This window comes from Hipposideros armiger, unplaced genomic scaffold (assembly GCF_001890085.2).
Source record: "Hipposideros armiger isolate ML-2016 unplaced genomic scaffold, ASM189008v1 scaffold_53, whole genome shotgun sequence".
NCBI lineage: Eukaryota > Metazoa > Chordata > Mammalia > Chiroptera > Hipposideridae > Hipposideros > Hipposideros armiger.
This window is the reverse complement of record NW_017731403.1, coordinates 3,316,811-3,333,060: the sequence shown is the minus strand read 5'-3', so window position 1 is coordinate 3,333,060 and position 16,250 is coordinate 3,316,811. Positions and strand designations below refer to the sequence as shown.

At 36.3% G+C, this 16,250-nt stretch overlaps 1 protein-coding gene across 5 annotated transcripts in view; it reads left to right on the top strand.

Moving 5' to 3' along the window:
* PDS5A (PDS5 cohesin associated factor A) overlaps positions 1-16,250 on the top strand; it is a 126,236-nt gene that overhangs the window by 56,800 nt on the left and 53,186 nt on the right. For all 5 annotated transcript variants that reach the window (XM_019640861.1, XM_019640864.1, XM_019640862.1 and 2 more), the window contains exons 14-17: positions 1,776-1,857; positions 5,517-5,565; positions 5,808-5,947; positions 13,053-13,168. In XM_019640861.1, the coding sequence (XP_019496406.1) occupies positions 1,776-1,857; positions 5,517-5,565; positions 5,808-5,947; positions 13,053-13,168 (387 nt within the window). The remainder of the gene's footprint in view (positions 1-1,775; positions 1,858-5,516; positions 5,566-5,807; positions 5,948-13,052; positions 13,169-16,250) is intronic.

Below are 16,250 nucleotides of genomic sequence, written 5' to 3'. Positions count from 1 at the left end.
AAATTACTTTATCTTATTTAATTGTTGTTGATGGGGTTGTTGCTTCTAGTTGAATCAAGAACCTCAGATAAATATTTATACAGAAAAATCTTATGATATATAAGTTCAGGTAAGTCAAAATTAAGAATATTCTTATATGCGTAGGCAAATTTGGCAACTGAGTCAGTGATGTGGTTTCAGGTATTCAGAGTCCCCGTGTCAAAACTATCTTTTGTTTACCTGTTGACTGGGGTCTAAATTACACATTGGAGCTTTACCATATACTAAGTAAGCCTAAGAACTAAGAACTGATTCTTTGTCAGGCGAGCATACCCAAATTATCTCTTTGTAGAATGTCCAAACTGGGATTTGTTTGAGACTGAAAGGAGGCACTATTCACAATTTTGTTTGAACAACTGACATAAACTTTAATATCCGAGGCCAACTAGGACATGGTCACTCCACTTCAATAAAGCTTTTTAAAAAATAAATAAGTCCTGTCATTGAGAATTCTGATTCTTCTGAACAAGAACCTCAGCTATTTATATATAATAGCTAATTTTCATATAATTTCAAGCTTATAGAAAAGTTGTGGGAATACTACAAAGCATTGTAATATATCCTTTACCCAGATTCATCATTTTTGACCATTTGTTTTTATCTCATTTTACATATTTGAACCATTTGGAAGTAATTTGCAGACATTGGATTTCTTTATCCCTGAATAGTTCAGTGTATATTCCCTAAGAGCAAGGATATCTCCTATATAACCAGAGTACCCTTATCAAAATCAAGAGATTTAACATTGATTCAATATTATTTTTGATCCAATGTGTATTTAGTTTTCCTCAATTGTTCAAATGGTGTTTTTTGTGAATATTTTTTTTCTCTTTGTAGTATTACACGTTGCGTATTTAGTTGTCATGTCTCTAGTCTCTTAATTCGAACCATTCTTTGGTCTGTCTTTGTCTTTAATGACTTTGACATTTTTTGGAAGAGTATTGCGTAGATGACATTGTATTAGGAGGCATTAGCCATAATTTCTTAAAAGATTTATAAGTGGTTTCTAATATTCTAGGTAGTAAACCCCTGGCCTAAGGTTTTAGTCTGTGTTTACATTTCAGAATATTTGACAAAGAATACTCAGAGATGGACTAATTTCTTAGAGGTGCTCTGGGCACCTGGAATTATGGAGTAGGTTTGTAGAGAAGAAAATCTGCTTTCATAGAGAAAAAAAATAGTCTGGAATAAGCATATTCATTGAAATTTGAAATGTCAAATCTATATCATTTCTAAAAAATTCATATTTTAAAATTGTCTACAGCCCTTTATGCGTACCCCCTTATAGCCTTGCATAAAAAGGTCTTCATGATCTGATCCTTTTCTATAGTATGTTCCAGCTTCCTGATGCTCCCCCACTCATACTCCGTGCTCCAAGCCTATAATTTTTTTTCAGTTTCCTATATGTGCCATGCACTTCGATGAAATTTTATCTTTCTTTGTACCAGAACATAATAGCTACCTCTGCTTAGAATGTGTTTTAATTCCTTCGTTTACTGGGCAGGATCCTATTCATCCTTCTAAGCTTCTCATACATTTTTGCTCATAAGAAGCCTTATATTTACCTTTTTTAAAACTAGACTGCCTTAAGCCTAATAAATTTTCTGACTTAAAATTTTAGACAGATGTAGAAGAATGGTGCATCTACACAATGCAACAAGAAAATTAGTAAAGTTGAATAATTACCAGTATCGCTATATTATGTACTTTTTTCATGTTTATAACTTTGTTTACAGAGCTCTCAATGAAATGTGGAAGTGTCAGAACATGCTTAGAAGTCATGTCCGAGAATTATTGGATTTGCACAAGCAGCCTACAGTAGGTTCATGATTCTTTTAAATTTATAGTTTGTTTTAGCCATTGTTCAGTTTTTCTGTAGTTATATATAACAAAGTAAGCAAAAACTATCTTGTCTTTTATTTTCCAAATGTACATTAAATATAACTGCTGTGGTTATTATTCAAGCTAAATTTCCATTTCAAATGAATATAATAAATTCTGTTCTCCAGCACGAGGGAAGAAATGGCGTTTTTTAGTTTATCAAGTATTTAAACACTAAGATATTATATGTAGTTTATCAATTTTCAAATAATTAGAGTTAAACCTCAAGATAAATTTCTATTAGAAGTCATAATTTTTTTATTTTTATTTTTTTTAAGATTTTTATTGGGGAATTGGAAGGGGAACAGACAAGTTGCTGTCCTTTTGTTCTTCAGTCTAGTTGTGGAGGACCTTGTTTCACTGGCCCAAGTTGGCACCATCATTGCGCTCTTCCCAGGCAAGGCAGATCAGTAGCTGGCTTCTGGACGGCCGCTCACGCTGGCTGCCGGCTACACACGGTAGCCCATGGCAACCCACTGCCACAGGGGCTGCAGCTTACACCGTCGCCGGTGACTCATGGCAGCCCAGCTCCAGGTTGAGCTGTTGTTCAGCATCATAACTGTAGAGGGCAGTGTCACTGGCCCTCATCTGTGGGATCCGAACCGGGGCCCTCTGGCATCCCAAGCCAGCTCTTCACCATTTCCCAATCAGCCGGCCCTAGAAGTCATAATTTTTTTTTATTCCATGGTTTTTTGGTCCTTCAGTGGAGAGTCAGTATTAAATCAGGTATCAATCCTATAAAAATGCCAGTCAAATTCAAGAAATTCTGCCCAGCATTTTCTAGAAGGTGGGGGAGAGAAACTTGAATGATCTCCAAAATACTTCTAAATGTATGAGGTGTGATCAAACAATACAGTGAATGTTTAAATAAATTTATTACAGTAAAAGACACATTGCCATTAATCCCCCTCAAAATACTCCCTCTCGCTTCAAACACATTTATCCCATCGTTCTTGCCACTTTCTGGAGCAGTTCTGGAAGTCCTCTTTTCTGAGTGTCTTTAGTTGTGCTATCATGGCTACCTCAATGTCCTGAATTATTTTGACTTTGGGGAAGAGCCAGAAGTTGCTCGGTGCCAGATCCAGTGAATAAGGTGGATGAGGACACACCGTAATGTTTTTATTTGACAGAAATCGCCATGTACTAGAAGTGATGTGTGACATGGAGCTTGTCATGATGAAGGATGATTTACAGCACACTTTGAAACACATCTCTCAACTGTAGCTCACACCCAACTGACTGCACTGAACAACTTGAAACTTGTCGCACACTGTTACTAAGGTTCAACGCACTACTTCCCATATTGAAGATCCCTGCCTTTCCGTTGACTGGCACTTGGCAGCAACATTCAGCGTGTGTTTTGATCACAATGGAAAGGCTCTGTGTCATACATAGCTTCTGAGACGGCAGTTTCTGTCCAATAAAAAATTACTGTGTGTCCTCATCCACCTTATTCACCAGATCTGGCATTATGCAACTTCTTGCTCTTACCCAAAGTCAAAATGACGGTGAAAGGTAAACATTTGGAATTGATTCAGGACATCAAGGCAGCCATGACAGCAAAACTAAAGACACTCACGAAAGAGGACTTCCAGAACTACTTCAGAAAGTGGCAAGAACGATGGAATAAGTGTGTTTGAAGAAAAGGGAAGTATTTCTAGGGGGATTAATGGCAATGTGTCTTACTGTAAGAAATTTTTTTTTATTTAAATTATTTTTTATTATGAAATACACATTTTTTAGAATTAGTTTCAGCTGTACAACACAGTGCAATAGTTATACATTTTACCCCTCGAAGTGACAACCCCCTTCCCCCAATCCGCCACCCCATTTCCCCCCAATGTAAGAAATTTTTTTTATTTAAACATTCACCGTAGTTTTTGGTCACACCTCATATTTGGTAGAATACATGTCTTAACCAGGGAACTATAGGCTGAGACCCCTCAAGGGCCCATGGACACTAAAGCAAGGATTGGCAAACTTTTTTTGTAAATGATCAGTTAGTAAAAATTTAGGATATGCAAGCCATACAGTCTCTGTTGAACTGCTCAACTCTGCCTTTGTAGTAGAAAAACAGTCATAGACAATATGTAAATAAATGGGCAAGATTGTGTTCCAACAAAATTTTTAACAAAAACGGGTGGGCCATGGAACCATAGTTCACCAATTTCTGATCCAAATTACTCAGATTTCCTACAAATTGAATGATAAAGTCATACTTCATTGTGATGGAGGAAAGGGAAGTACCTTTAGGAGGGAAGATGATTTTCTGAGGTTAACTAATGGGCTACAAAGTAGCTGGTAGAACTCTATTTAGGAAGATAAATTTTCTATTCACATTTTTAGTTAATTTTGGTTTATGATTTTACAGTAATTTTGATATAATCTTTTTTTTTTTTTAAGATTTTATTGGGGAATCGGGGAAGGGGAACAGACAAGTCCTTTTGTTCTTCAGTCTAGTTGTGGAGGACGTTGCTTCACTGGCCCATGTTGGTATTATCATTGCCCTCTTCCTGGGTGAGGCAGATTGGTCGCCTGCCTCTGACGGCCACTCACGGCTGCCAGCAACTCACGCTGGCTGCCGGGCCACACACAATAGCTTATGGCAGCCCACTGCAGCTCCACTGCAGCCTATGCCATCACTGGTGACTCACGGCAGCCCAGCTCCAGGTCAAGCTGTTGTTCACCATCTTAGCTGTAGAGGACAGTGTCACTGGGCCCTCCTGTGGGATCCGAACCAGGGCCCTGCTGCTCAGAGCTGGCGTCCCAAACCAACTCCTAACCAACACACCACTTGGCCGGCCCTTGATATAATCATTTTTTTTTTTTTTAAGATTTTTATTGGGGAATTGGGGGGATGGGAACAGTGCTGGGGAATTGGGGGAAGGGGAACAGACAAGTCCTTTTGTTCTTCAGTCTAGTTGTGGAGGACGTTGCTTCACTGGCCCAAGTTGGCACCATCATTGCGCTCTTCCCGGGCAAGGCAGATCAGTCGCCGGCTTCTGGACGGCCGCTCACGGCGGCTTGAGGGCCGCTCACGCTGGCTGCTGGCTACACACGGTAGCCCATGGCAACCCACTGCCACAGGGAGTGCAGCCTAGGCCGTCGCCGGCGACTCATGGCAGCCCAGCTCCAGGTTGAGTTGTTGTTCAGCATCTTAGCTGTAGAGGGCAGTGTCACTGGCCCTCATATGTGGGATCCGAACCGGAGCCCTCTGGCATCCCAAGCGAGTTCTTAACCATCGCGCCACTCGGCCGGCCCTGATATAATCATTTTAATTACCTTTTGTTCAATCTTCTGGCAAGTTAATTTCCCAATGAAAGTTAATACACTTTTAAAAATTTTAAATATCTTTTCCTTCTGACATCTCCTTTCCTTCTGTTTGTCCTAAATTAATAGTTGTTGCTACTCCACAATTCTTTGTTATCAATTTTGGGGTTGGATATGGTAATCCTAGATACGGTAATCCATTTTCTAGTGGGTATATTGAGATGAAATTGTTTTTGAACTTTAAAAAAATATACAATATGTAGCATAGATTTTCTTACAGAAATTTGTTAGCACATGTGACTTCTTGTTTTTGTTTTAAATTTCAGTCAGAGGCTAACTGTTCTGCCATGTTTGGAAAACTGATGACCATAGCAAGTAAGTATGTTTATTCACTCTGTAGAAATATAATAGACATCAAAACAGACAAATAATTCACCCAGTGGGACTGTCAATTTAAGGCTTAGTAAGAGAAAAATAATCCTTTTCTTAATCATTTTATTTCTAAGTACCAGTTAGGCTGATTATCTTTTGATGGCTCAGCAGTATTTTTAAGACAGCTTCCTTTTAGTTAGTAGAGTAGTTTTTCATTTGTAATATTGATTCTCTTAATTTTATAGAGAATTTGCCTGACCCTGGGAAAGCACAAGATTTTGTGAAGAAGTTTAACCAGGTTCTTGGTGATGATGAGAAACTGCGTTCTCAATTGGAGTTATTAATCAGCCCAACCTGTTCTTGCAAACAGGCAGATGTTTGTGTGGTTAGTAAATTATACTTTTGCATTTGTTCTTCTAAGTTTGCTTATAAAAATTTATATTTCATTAAAACCTGCTTTACAGAGATTATTTTGTGTGAATTTACCAATATTGTGAGCTCTGAATTACCTAGGAGTTTATCTATGGTCAACTTAGCTCTCTTTTCTTACCACTCTTCAGCCAAATTCCAGGAAAAACACTAGAGAACTAAGCCAGAGAGATTGGTCCTCAGAATTGAGCAAGATTTTTGTATTTAGTAGACATCTGTTAATTAAGTTAGAATTTTCTATGTGCTTATGTATATGCGTTTTCTCCTCCCACGTATTAGCATGGGAAGTCACCCTTGTTAATAAATAAGCAAGTTACATTGCCTTGTATGCCTTTATAGATAAGGTAATTCCTATTTAGGCTTTCGTCTTCATTCTGTTCTTGGACTTTTTGTTTTATAGAAAACCACTATAATTGAAAATATCAGGAAGGAAAACTTTATTCATTCATTTATTCAACATTTTATGAGACAGTTCTGTGTTTGAATATCATCTATACTGTTTACTATCAGTGTGACCTTTAGTAAGTTCTTCAATATTTTTGAGCCTCGTTTTTCTCATCTATAAATATTAACTTTATAGGGATTTTAGAATATTATATATTATATATATATATATCTCCTAACACGTGGACCTGCACTGCCCTTTAAGATTTAAGTAAAATGTATTTCTGTGATATTACACATATATGACAAACACTGTTCTTGGGATAAGGCTTACAGAGATGAGTAAGAGAAAGAAAATTCACATATTTATGTCTAACTTTGTTCTAGAAAGTATTAAGATGAGATAATTATTTAAATATGTCATAATGGATAAGGATTATAATAGATATATATACAAAATTGTCTGAGCATGAAGTAGGTATTTTTTATTTAGTGTAAGGATACAGAGTATCTAAGTGTATCTAAAAAGATCAATAATTAGGAAGAGATGGGGGAAGTCAATTTAGGGGAAAGACAGCTGTGGACTCTCCTGTTGGGCCTTAGAGATATGGATGTGCCAAGTCCCCAGACTACCTCAACCTTTGCACTTTTGAGCTAGGTGGTTTGCTAAGAACATTTAAAGGTTTCATTTACTTCTGTAGCATTAAGAATTATGGTTCCAGGGCCGGCTGAGTGGCTCAGTTGGTTAAGAGCTCGCTCAAGAGTTTGAGCTCTGAGCAACAGCGGTTCGAGTCAGCCCGAGCTGAGCAGCCNAACAGCGGTTCGAGTCAGCCCGAGCTGAGCAGCCGTGAGCTGCCAACAGGTGGCGGGATGGCTCAGCTAAAAAAAAAAAAAAAAAAAGAATTATGGTTCCAGAGCACTGCGTCCTGCAGGGCATCTATTAATATAATTGGATCATAGATTGAAATAGCTTGAAAATACCTTAAGATACTTGGTTTGTGTGAATTTAACAATATTGTGAGCTCTGAATTACCTATGAGTAATTCATTTTATATATGAGGACACTGAATTTTAAGGAGGCGAAGTTTCTTATCCAGTGTTTCACAGTTGGTTATAGTGGCTGAGCTGCAGGTAGAATCTAAATCTCATAGATCCATGATAGTGTTCTTTCTGTACATTCATCATTTGCAGGAAGAACCAGTACAAGCTGAGTACTTCTCTAGAAACATGGACCTTGAGAAAGAACAATCAAGTGATATTTTTGTTCCTGAGAGAAAACAGGAATTGAGCTTGAATTTGAAAAAAAGAATGGCAGTAGCATGAATCCCTACTATTTGTCATACCAGAAATCTCTAAGAGTTTCCAAATCCAAAAAGTATATGCAAAACAGATGTTTATAACCAAAATATCTCAGAATGAATACTACAGGTATCTAATCAGTGCTGCTGATTTTAGGGACCAGGCAAGTAGAGACCAGGCAAGTCTGCACTTGGACTGGAAAGAGTATGATAATACCTTTTGAGAGGGGAGGTTACTCTGAGGATATTTAAATAACGGGGCCACAAAATAGCTAATAGAACTCTATTCCATAAGAAAAAATTTCTACTCTTCACATTTTTTCATTTTCTTTGGTGAATGGTATCATAGTAACTTCTCTTTTAGCTCTTATATTAGCATTGTGTATTCTGAGAACATTATTTAACTTATCTGTATGTTCTCATGTGTGAAGTAAAACTTAATACCCTTTATACACTCAGGAAAATGACCACTGTTAGAATAGTTTTTGCCATTTTCCAGAATATCTGTATCATTTTGTCTTCCCCAAAGGCTACTGATACTAGTTATCCACATTCCTTTTTTCCTAATAGTTTCATTCCAAGGTAGAGGAAAAGAATAAAGAAGGACTCTACAAACATAAAATTTAGCTTCTGTCATTTTATGTAACTTTCATTCCATCCTCAAAAGTCCGTCCTCTGTCCCCCGCTATGTGTACGTAACCACCATCTCCTTTTTTGCTAAATGACAATCACCTTTTCTCAAAAGGTGAACATTACTCAGTAACAGTTTGTAGAAATGGAGATAAAATATCTTTCTACCCTTTTGTCTCAGTTTCATTCCTGAAAATTTTCAGCAAAAATACTTAGAGCAAGGAATGACAGTTGACACATAACTGTGGATTAACACATACATCCATGATGATGTGAGGGAGGGTGAGTAATGGTATTGAAATATGTGCTAGAACAGGGGTCGGCAAACTTTTGAGACGGAAGAGCCAATTCTGACACAACAATTTAAAAATTACTCGAGAGCCAAAAAACAAATGAAATCACCATTATGTGAAGAATATCCTTTAAAAATTCTATAAATGAAACTATAATAGTTTTATTTTTATTTTCAGTTTTACTCCAGAGCCACATATACATACCCAAAGAGCTGTATGTGGCTCGCGAGCCGCAGTTTGCCGACCCCAGTGCTAGAAGATTTGCTTTCCCTTTGGACTGTAGGTCTTGAGTTGCCACACCTTGGTTCTAGTGAAGGGTCACATATTCGTCATAGCTTCTGCTCTGTGATTTTATACTTTAGTGCCTTCCTGTGACCATGGTTCCCAAATTTTAAGATTTTTCTAGGAAGCTTGTTAATTCAGCATTTGAGACCTTCCTAGGTTTGAATTTCAGCTATAACATTTACTACTAGTGTGACCTTGAGTTAGTTGCTCAATATTTCTGAGCTTTCATCTATGAATATTACCAACCTCACAGGATTGTTAAAAGAATAAGATAAAATGAAATCTATCTATGTCCTAATACAGGGCCCCCTGTGCTGCCCTATAAGATGTAAATAAATGGTCATTCTTACGGTATATGTGACAAACACTGGGAATTCTTAAGGATAGGTGTAGGGTGGGATTATAAAGCTCCATGTTTTAACAGTCTCGGTGATTCTGATATGAGTAGTTCATGGACCACCCCTTAAAAAACCCTTCCCTACAGGATTATCCAGATGTGCATTGTAGTCCAAATTTTATTTTGTCCCTTAAGCTTACATCGTTATAATTCACTGCATAATTTAATAAATAGTATTATCTTGGTCTTTCACCGAGGTTGCAGCTTAAGTGACAGAGGCAGGCAAATATATCAGTAGAGAATACAGTGTAGTAAGTATTCTGATAGAATCATGTGCTTCGGTAACACAAAGGAACAATACCCATCCCAGGAGTGGAATAGGGAATTGCTTCTTCTAGAATAAATGACTCCTGAGTTGAATCTTCAAGGATGAGTAGGAATTAGACCACTATGTCAAGAATGACTGCTGTATTTCTACCTTGGGTGACTGGATATCAGAGGAGATGCTTTAGGGATAGTAGAAGATAACGAGGTGTGTCCTCAGGAGTTGTGTTTAGAAGTCTGAGGTTTAGGCCTGGTTGGTATATATTAGCCCAGTTATATCTCCTGGAGGAGGTAGAAAAGGAAAGAACGAAAGCTGACAGAGATGCTAACTTACACTATTTAGTAACAATCATACATAGAATGCTTCCTTTTTTCTTTCAATTTAACCTTTTCTATAATTTAATGAGAATGATACACAGGTGTGATATTGTGATTTATAATAAATATATATTTGGTCTTCTACCCTGTTTCTGGCCACAAAGCTCCTAAAACCCTTGGAATTTCCTAAATATTGAAAAGCAACACCTTGCCTTTGTTTTATGTTTAAGGAGGTGACTTTTGGAACTAACCTAAGAAAGGGGGCTGGTTGCCAGTGGAGCCAACGATGTGATTAGATGGTTGGCACTTTCACTCGCACTCTCTGGGGAGGGGGACGGGACTAAAGATTTGGTTCAGTCACCATTAGCCAGTGATTTAATCAATCATGCCTATGTAGTGAAGCCTTCATAAAATTCCCAAAGGACAGGATTCAGAGAGCTTCCAGGTTGGTGAACATGTGGAGATCTGGGGAGACTGGCATACTCGTAGAGGGCATAGGAGCTCGGCATCCTTTCCCCATACTTTGCCCTGTGCATCTCTTCCATCTGGCTGTTCCTGAGTTATATATATCCTTTTAATAATAAACCTGTGACCTACTAAGTAAAATGTTTCTCTGAGTTCTGAGATGCTCTAGCAAATTAATAAAACCCAAGGAAGGAGGAGGTCATGGGAACCTCTCATTTATAGGCAGGTGGTCAGAAGTAAAGGTAACAACCTGGGCTTTTGACTAACATCTGAAGTCGGGATGAGGGTGGAGACCCACAAAACTGAACCCCCAACCTGTGGGATCTGATGCTATCTCTGGGTAGATAGTGTCAGAATTATGTTGATTTGTAGGACACCCTGCCGATGATGTCCAGAGAATTGCTTGTTGGTGGGGAGAACGCCACCCCTCACATTGGAATTGGGTCCAGGAACCCAAAAAAATAGGTCACTGTAACATGAAATTTAAACCTTTAGAAATTGCTTCTTGTGAGAAATTGCTTTGGCTAGTTGACTGATTACAACTGCAAAAAATATTGATAATATTAAATCCTCTTAGGAGTCATTTTAATTAGCTAGGAAAACAAAGTATACAAGGGGGAAACACTGTACATGAAAGAATACTGTTTTTTTAACGAATATATATATATATATATATTTTTTTTAAGCTCTTTTTAAAATTTTTTGTAATGACAGGATTAATAAATTATAAGCCTGTTGAAAATAGGGGCTATTTCTTTGATATTCCGTAAGACTACTTAGTATACTAAAAAACGTATGTAACTAGTAAATATGTATTAGTATTTGTAGTATCAAACTGCCATGATAGCAGCATAGATTTGATCAGAAATTTCTGAAACATTGTCAGAGACGCAAAGAATTCATTTTCTTTACTCTTTCTGATGTCATTTCCTAAAAGGATTACATATGGTTAGTTACTTCTATTTGGAGCTTTCTCAACTACTTTTCAGTTATAAATTGCCTTGTTGGTCTTATATGTTTCTGTTTGTGTATTGGAAGTATGTGTGAGTACCTTTTTTTTCTCTTGAATGTGTAACAAAAACTAGGAAACGGTCTATTTGTTACTATTTACCTGCCACAAACTACGTAATTAGGCTTGCTGCTTATTCTTAGTATCACTTAATATTGTCACACATAAAATATTTATAAATAATTGTTATGAGAGTTACCTAAATATTACATATATAAAATGCTGTTTAGAGGGATTATTTAAATGTAAGATTGTTAGGTGGGAATACCAAAACATGAGGTTTTAAAAACTGTCTAGTATTGTTTCTATACATAGGTGTATGTTATATAGTGCTATTACTGTTTAAATAATTGTAAATTCATTTTCGCTTAAGTATTTCCTTTTTTATTTTTTCTACACTTATATGAAATACCGTAAGTGTCTCCTCTAATTCCTAGTTTCCCCAATTTTTACTAACCAATTCCAAAGTACTGGCTATATTGTTTGCCTAGCAACTTCCTAATAGGCTTATTTGTTGTTAGACAATCACTGACTTTATCTAAGGTTAAAGCAACCAGATTTTATACTCAGGTGGAATATCCCCTTTTGAGGAGACCTACATAAAATAAATTTGATTTCAAAAGATAGTACAGTATTTAAATTTAGGCTTAAAATGTGTACCTTTGGCTTAGAGCAAAGTATGACCAAAGTATTTTTGTTTTTTAAATGCTGAAATTTTGCTTAGTTAATTACAGCCTGCAAAATAAGTCAGGAATCTCCTAATGGCTAAGTTTTCTTTAGAATCTCAGTCATTTGGACAATACTAACAAATATGTATGGTATCTCATTTAATATGACCTTTATAATTAATTTGTGTCAAGATGTCACTGAAACTACAATAGAAATTTTTTTCCTTTCGCCTTTGTCCCCCGATCATATATTATCAAAATGTTCTTTTTTATTTAAAAAAGCTTGTAGAGTGACTATTATTTGTAATTGCTTTATAGTTTGGAAAACATTTTAATGTGCATTATATTCTCAGCTAAAATTTACATTTACTCATCAGAGGTATTCAATTAAAGGCCTTGTTATTATAGTAAATTTCGTGTTATTAAAATAAATTTCTTTACCCAGTGCCCAGCACATTGGAAACTTAACCTTGTCTTTGGGGGAATCAGCCCCTATAATCATTAAGTCCTTACATTGTTTAGAAACTTCCAGCAATAAAGTCTTTTTTTTGTAGGCGCTATTTAACATAATGCCATTATCTTCAAACTCAGCTATGTTCTTCCAGAACTGAAAAACTCTATAAATATTTATACATTTATGAACCTCTCCCTCTTTAAAAAAACAAATTAACTGAAATAAAACAATATTCTGTCAAATTATGAAATAAACCAATTAAACATACCCATGAAAGTATACTTTTTTTTTAAATTTTTTCAAAAGTAGAGCATTAAAAATATTATTTACTAAACAATAATTTCATGGGAGAAATATGAGACATACCGGTAAGTCACACCATGTTATCTCCTTTCTGTTCTCCAAAGTCCAGATTTTGCAGTGATTGCTTAATCAGTATATAATTTTAGTCAGGGTCTAAAGCAGAAGTTTTTGTGGTTTTTTTTTTACTTCTGCTAGTTTTGAATCTTGAAACACTTTTGATGCCTACAATTATTTTTATTTTGAAAAACATGAAACTGAATCATACTTATGGTAAAACTGTTTCCTTTTTATAGAGAGAAATAGCTCGGAAACTTGCAAATCCTAAGCAACCAACAAATCCTTTTCTAGAGATGGTCAAGTTTTTATTGGAAAGAATTGCACCTGTGCACATTGATTCAGAAGCCATAAGGTAAGCTAGGAAATCTATTCATTCAAAAATAAAATATGATATGAAACCACAGTGTTGTAAGTTTAAATTCTGAGTCCCTAAGGAGAACTAAAAAAGATTCCCTGTGCACCATTTTAATGACAGAAGCATGCATCATTCAAGTTGAAAGAAGGGTTTGCTCATTTTCCAGTCTTTGACTTACTTGAATGCTTTCTGTTTTTTAAGAGTTCTTATTTTTAGCCTGTATGTGTTCATTAAAGAAAACCTAGAATGTAAGAACAGAGAAGAAAATTTTTAATCTGTAAGCTCTCGATCAACCTTTGAGTTTCCTTTACCATCTTAATGATCACATGATATTTTTTAGTATGTATTATATCACTGTTCACTTGAGATATGTGAAAACAATATAATATTTTGAAAAGAGCACAAGATTACAATTAGGCTAATCTGGTTTCAAAACCTGTGTCTAGTACTTAACAGCTTTCTGGCTTTGGAAAAAGCCCTCTAATTTATCAGAGTTTCATTTATTTTTTACTTTAATATTAGTATAATATCTCCTTTTGGATGATTGTGAGAATTAGTAATAATACATAAAAACTAAGCAGCCTGGCATAATAGACATTGACAGCTATTTCTTTTTATTATTTTTCATAATTTCATACATTCTGGTTGTTTCTGCTGATTTCATGTTGTAAAGTTCTGTGAATACTTTTCCTTACACTAACCATTTTTCCAGTAGATAATCTATATATTTTTATCATATTGGGTTACTAAGTAGCACTTATTACTACTTTTTCCAAACAGCCTTGGATTAGGAGACCTAGTTCTAGCTATTAGTTTGACCTTAGGTGAATCACCGTGTTGGTGTATTGAAATGCCAGTTGTATTAGTTTGCTAGGACTGCCATAACAAATACCACAGACTAACTGACTTAAACAACAGAAATTTATTTCTCATGGTTCTGGAGGCTAGAAGTCCAAGATCAAGTTATCAGCACATTTAATTTCCTCTGAAATCTCTTTCCTTGGCTTGCAGATGGCTGTCTCCTCATGGTCTCACCTGTCTGTGTCTTATCTCCTCTTTATATTAGAACAACAGTCATGGATTATGGCTCACCCATTTGACCTCATTTTACCTTAATTGTCTCTGTAAAGGCCCTGTTTCCAAATATAGTACACTCTGAGGTGGTGGTGTTTAGGACTTCGACTTATGGATTTGGGAGAACGCAACTCAGCCCATAATGGAGATATTTGTCTACTTTTTTTCTTTCTAGTAGTGGTAGTATCTTATCCTTTAATTTCTTATTTGCAAACAACAAAACTAAGGTCTTGCAAAAGTTCACAGCTGGGTAATGGCAAAAACCACAACTTAAACCTAGATTTATCATTTCAATGTTCTTTGCTTTATACCATTTGATTTCAGTGAGTCAAATCAAGGATACAGTAAACATAGGCAGTTTTGCCTTTGCATATTGACTTTGAAAGAGACATATAATGGCATCAGGAAACCTTTGCTGTTTGTCTTCATGAGACCTCACAGAGTTTTATTACTTCCATAAATTAGAATAAGCTAATGTTCATCTCCAGTCTTAAAAGACCAAAACCGCATTTTTTTCAGTAGTATTATGGGTTATTTGGGCTCAGAGTAATCAACTGTGGTTAGGATTTCTAAGACACGGTTTTACGCAAAATTCCCATTTATAAATTTTACTGAGAAATATGTCTTGTAATATACTTCTTTCACGCAACCAAACCTTCAAGGAGTATTAAATTGCAAATAGAGGGTTAGTTTATTTATTTAACATACATTTAATGGAGCAATTGGTAAAGTACATTGGGTAACTGGGGATGGATTTGTTTAGGGATTTGTACATTGTGTAACTGGGGATGGATTTGTTTAGGGAATTGCCTGGCTCCTGAAATAGATGGGTAGTGAAAGATTTGTAGGAATTATCAAGAGTAGCCAGGTGAAGATTGCAGGGGAATAGCAGTCCAAGCCACTAGCCCTGAGTTCTTGGGTAGATAATTTAAGGTATTCTAAGCTTTAATTTCTTCATCTGTAAAATAAGGGCAATAATAATTACTAACGTTGGTGAGATGCTTAAATAACATATGGATATGTAAAACACTCAGCACAATATAAAACACTCAGCACAATGCCTCACCCATAATAAGTGCTTAACAAATGTTAGGAGCTATTCTAAGAAGAAAAAATGGCAGACAAAGAAACAAAAGTAAAAGGATCAAGAAATATTTAGAAAACTGCCTGTACTTTAACCAATGAAGGATTTTGGATGAAGGATTGAGGATAATAGAAAGTCATCTTAAATACCTTCTTCCTCCAGCCCTCTCCAAGACTTGTATGCTATGCTACAGTTTTTGGTCTGTAGATAGTGGTTGAAAATGAAGTAGTGATTGTAATAATATTTGAAACCTGGGGGAGAAGGTAAAATTTAAGAAGAAAAGGTTGATTGAATCCTGAGGAAAATTAACAATTAAGAGGCTGGCAGAAGATAAGGAATTTATTAAATTTAAAAAAAAAAAAGAATTTTTAAGGACGCATGGTCAGAAGTGGAGAATCAGGAAAGGGTGATATCACAGATGCCAAAGAGGGACTAAAAAGTGGAGAGGGTCAGATACACCCAGAAGTAAAATAGGTAATAAAAGCATCCTTTGGATTTAGAAAAAGGAAAAACATCACAATAGCCAGAATAGTTTTTCTGGGTAGCAAGGGCAAATCCAGATTACCATGGATTAAGAAGGGCATGGGATAGTTCTTCCCAACATCCACATCATGGTATACAGAGAAAGTGATAATATTTGAGCAGTGAAGACTGAGCAAGTCCTGGAGGCGATTGGCCTAGCTCAGTATAAGCCCACTAGGTCCCACTTGGCAACTTTGGGGTCTGAAAAAATCAAGGGACTAAATATCTTTTCATACTTCTCTAAACTCTGCTTTAGCAGATAAATTGGGATGTGGGGACATAGACTAGCTATAAAAGTAAAGGACGGGGGCCGGCCGAGTGGCGCGATGGTTAAGAACTCGCTTGGGATGCCAGAGGGCCCCGGTTCGGATCCCACATATGAGGGCCAGTGACACTGCC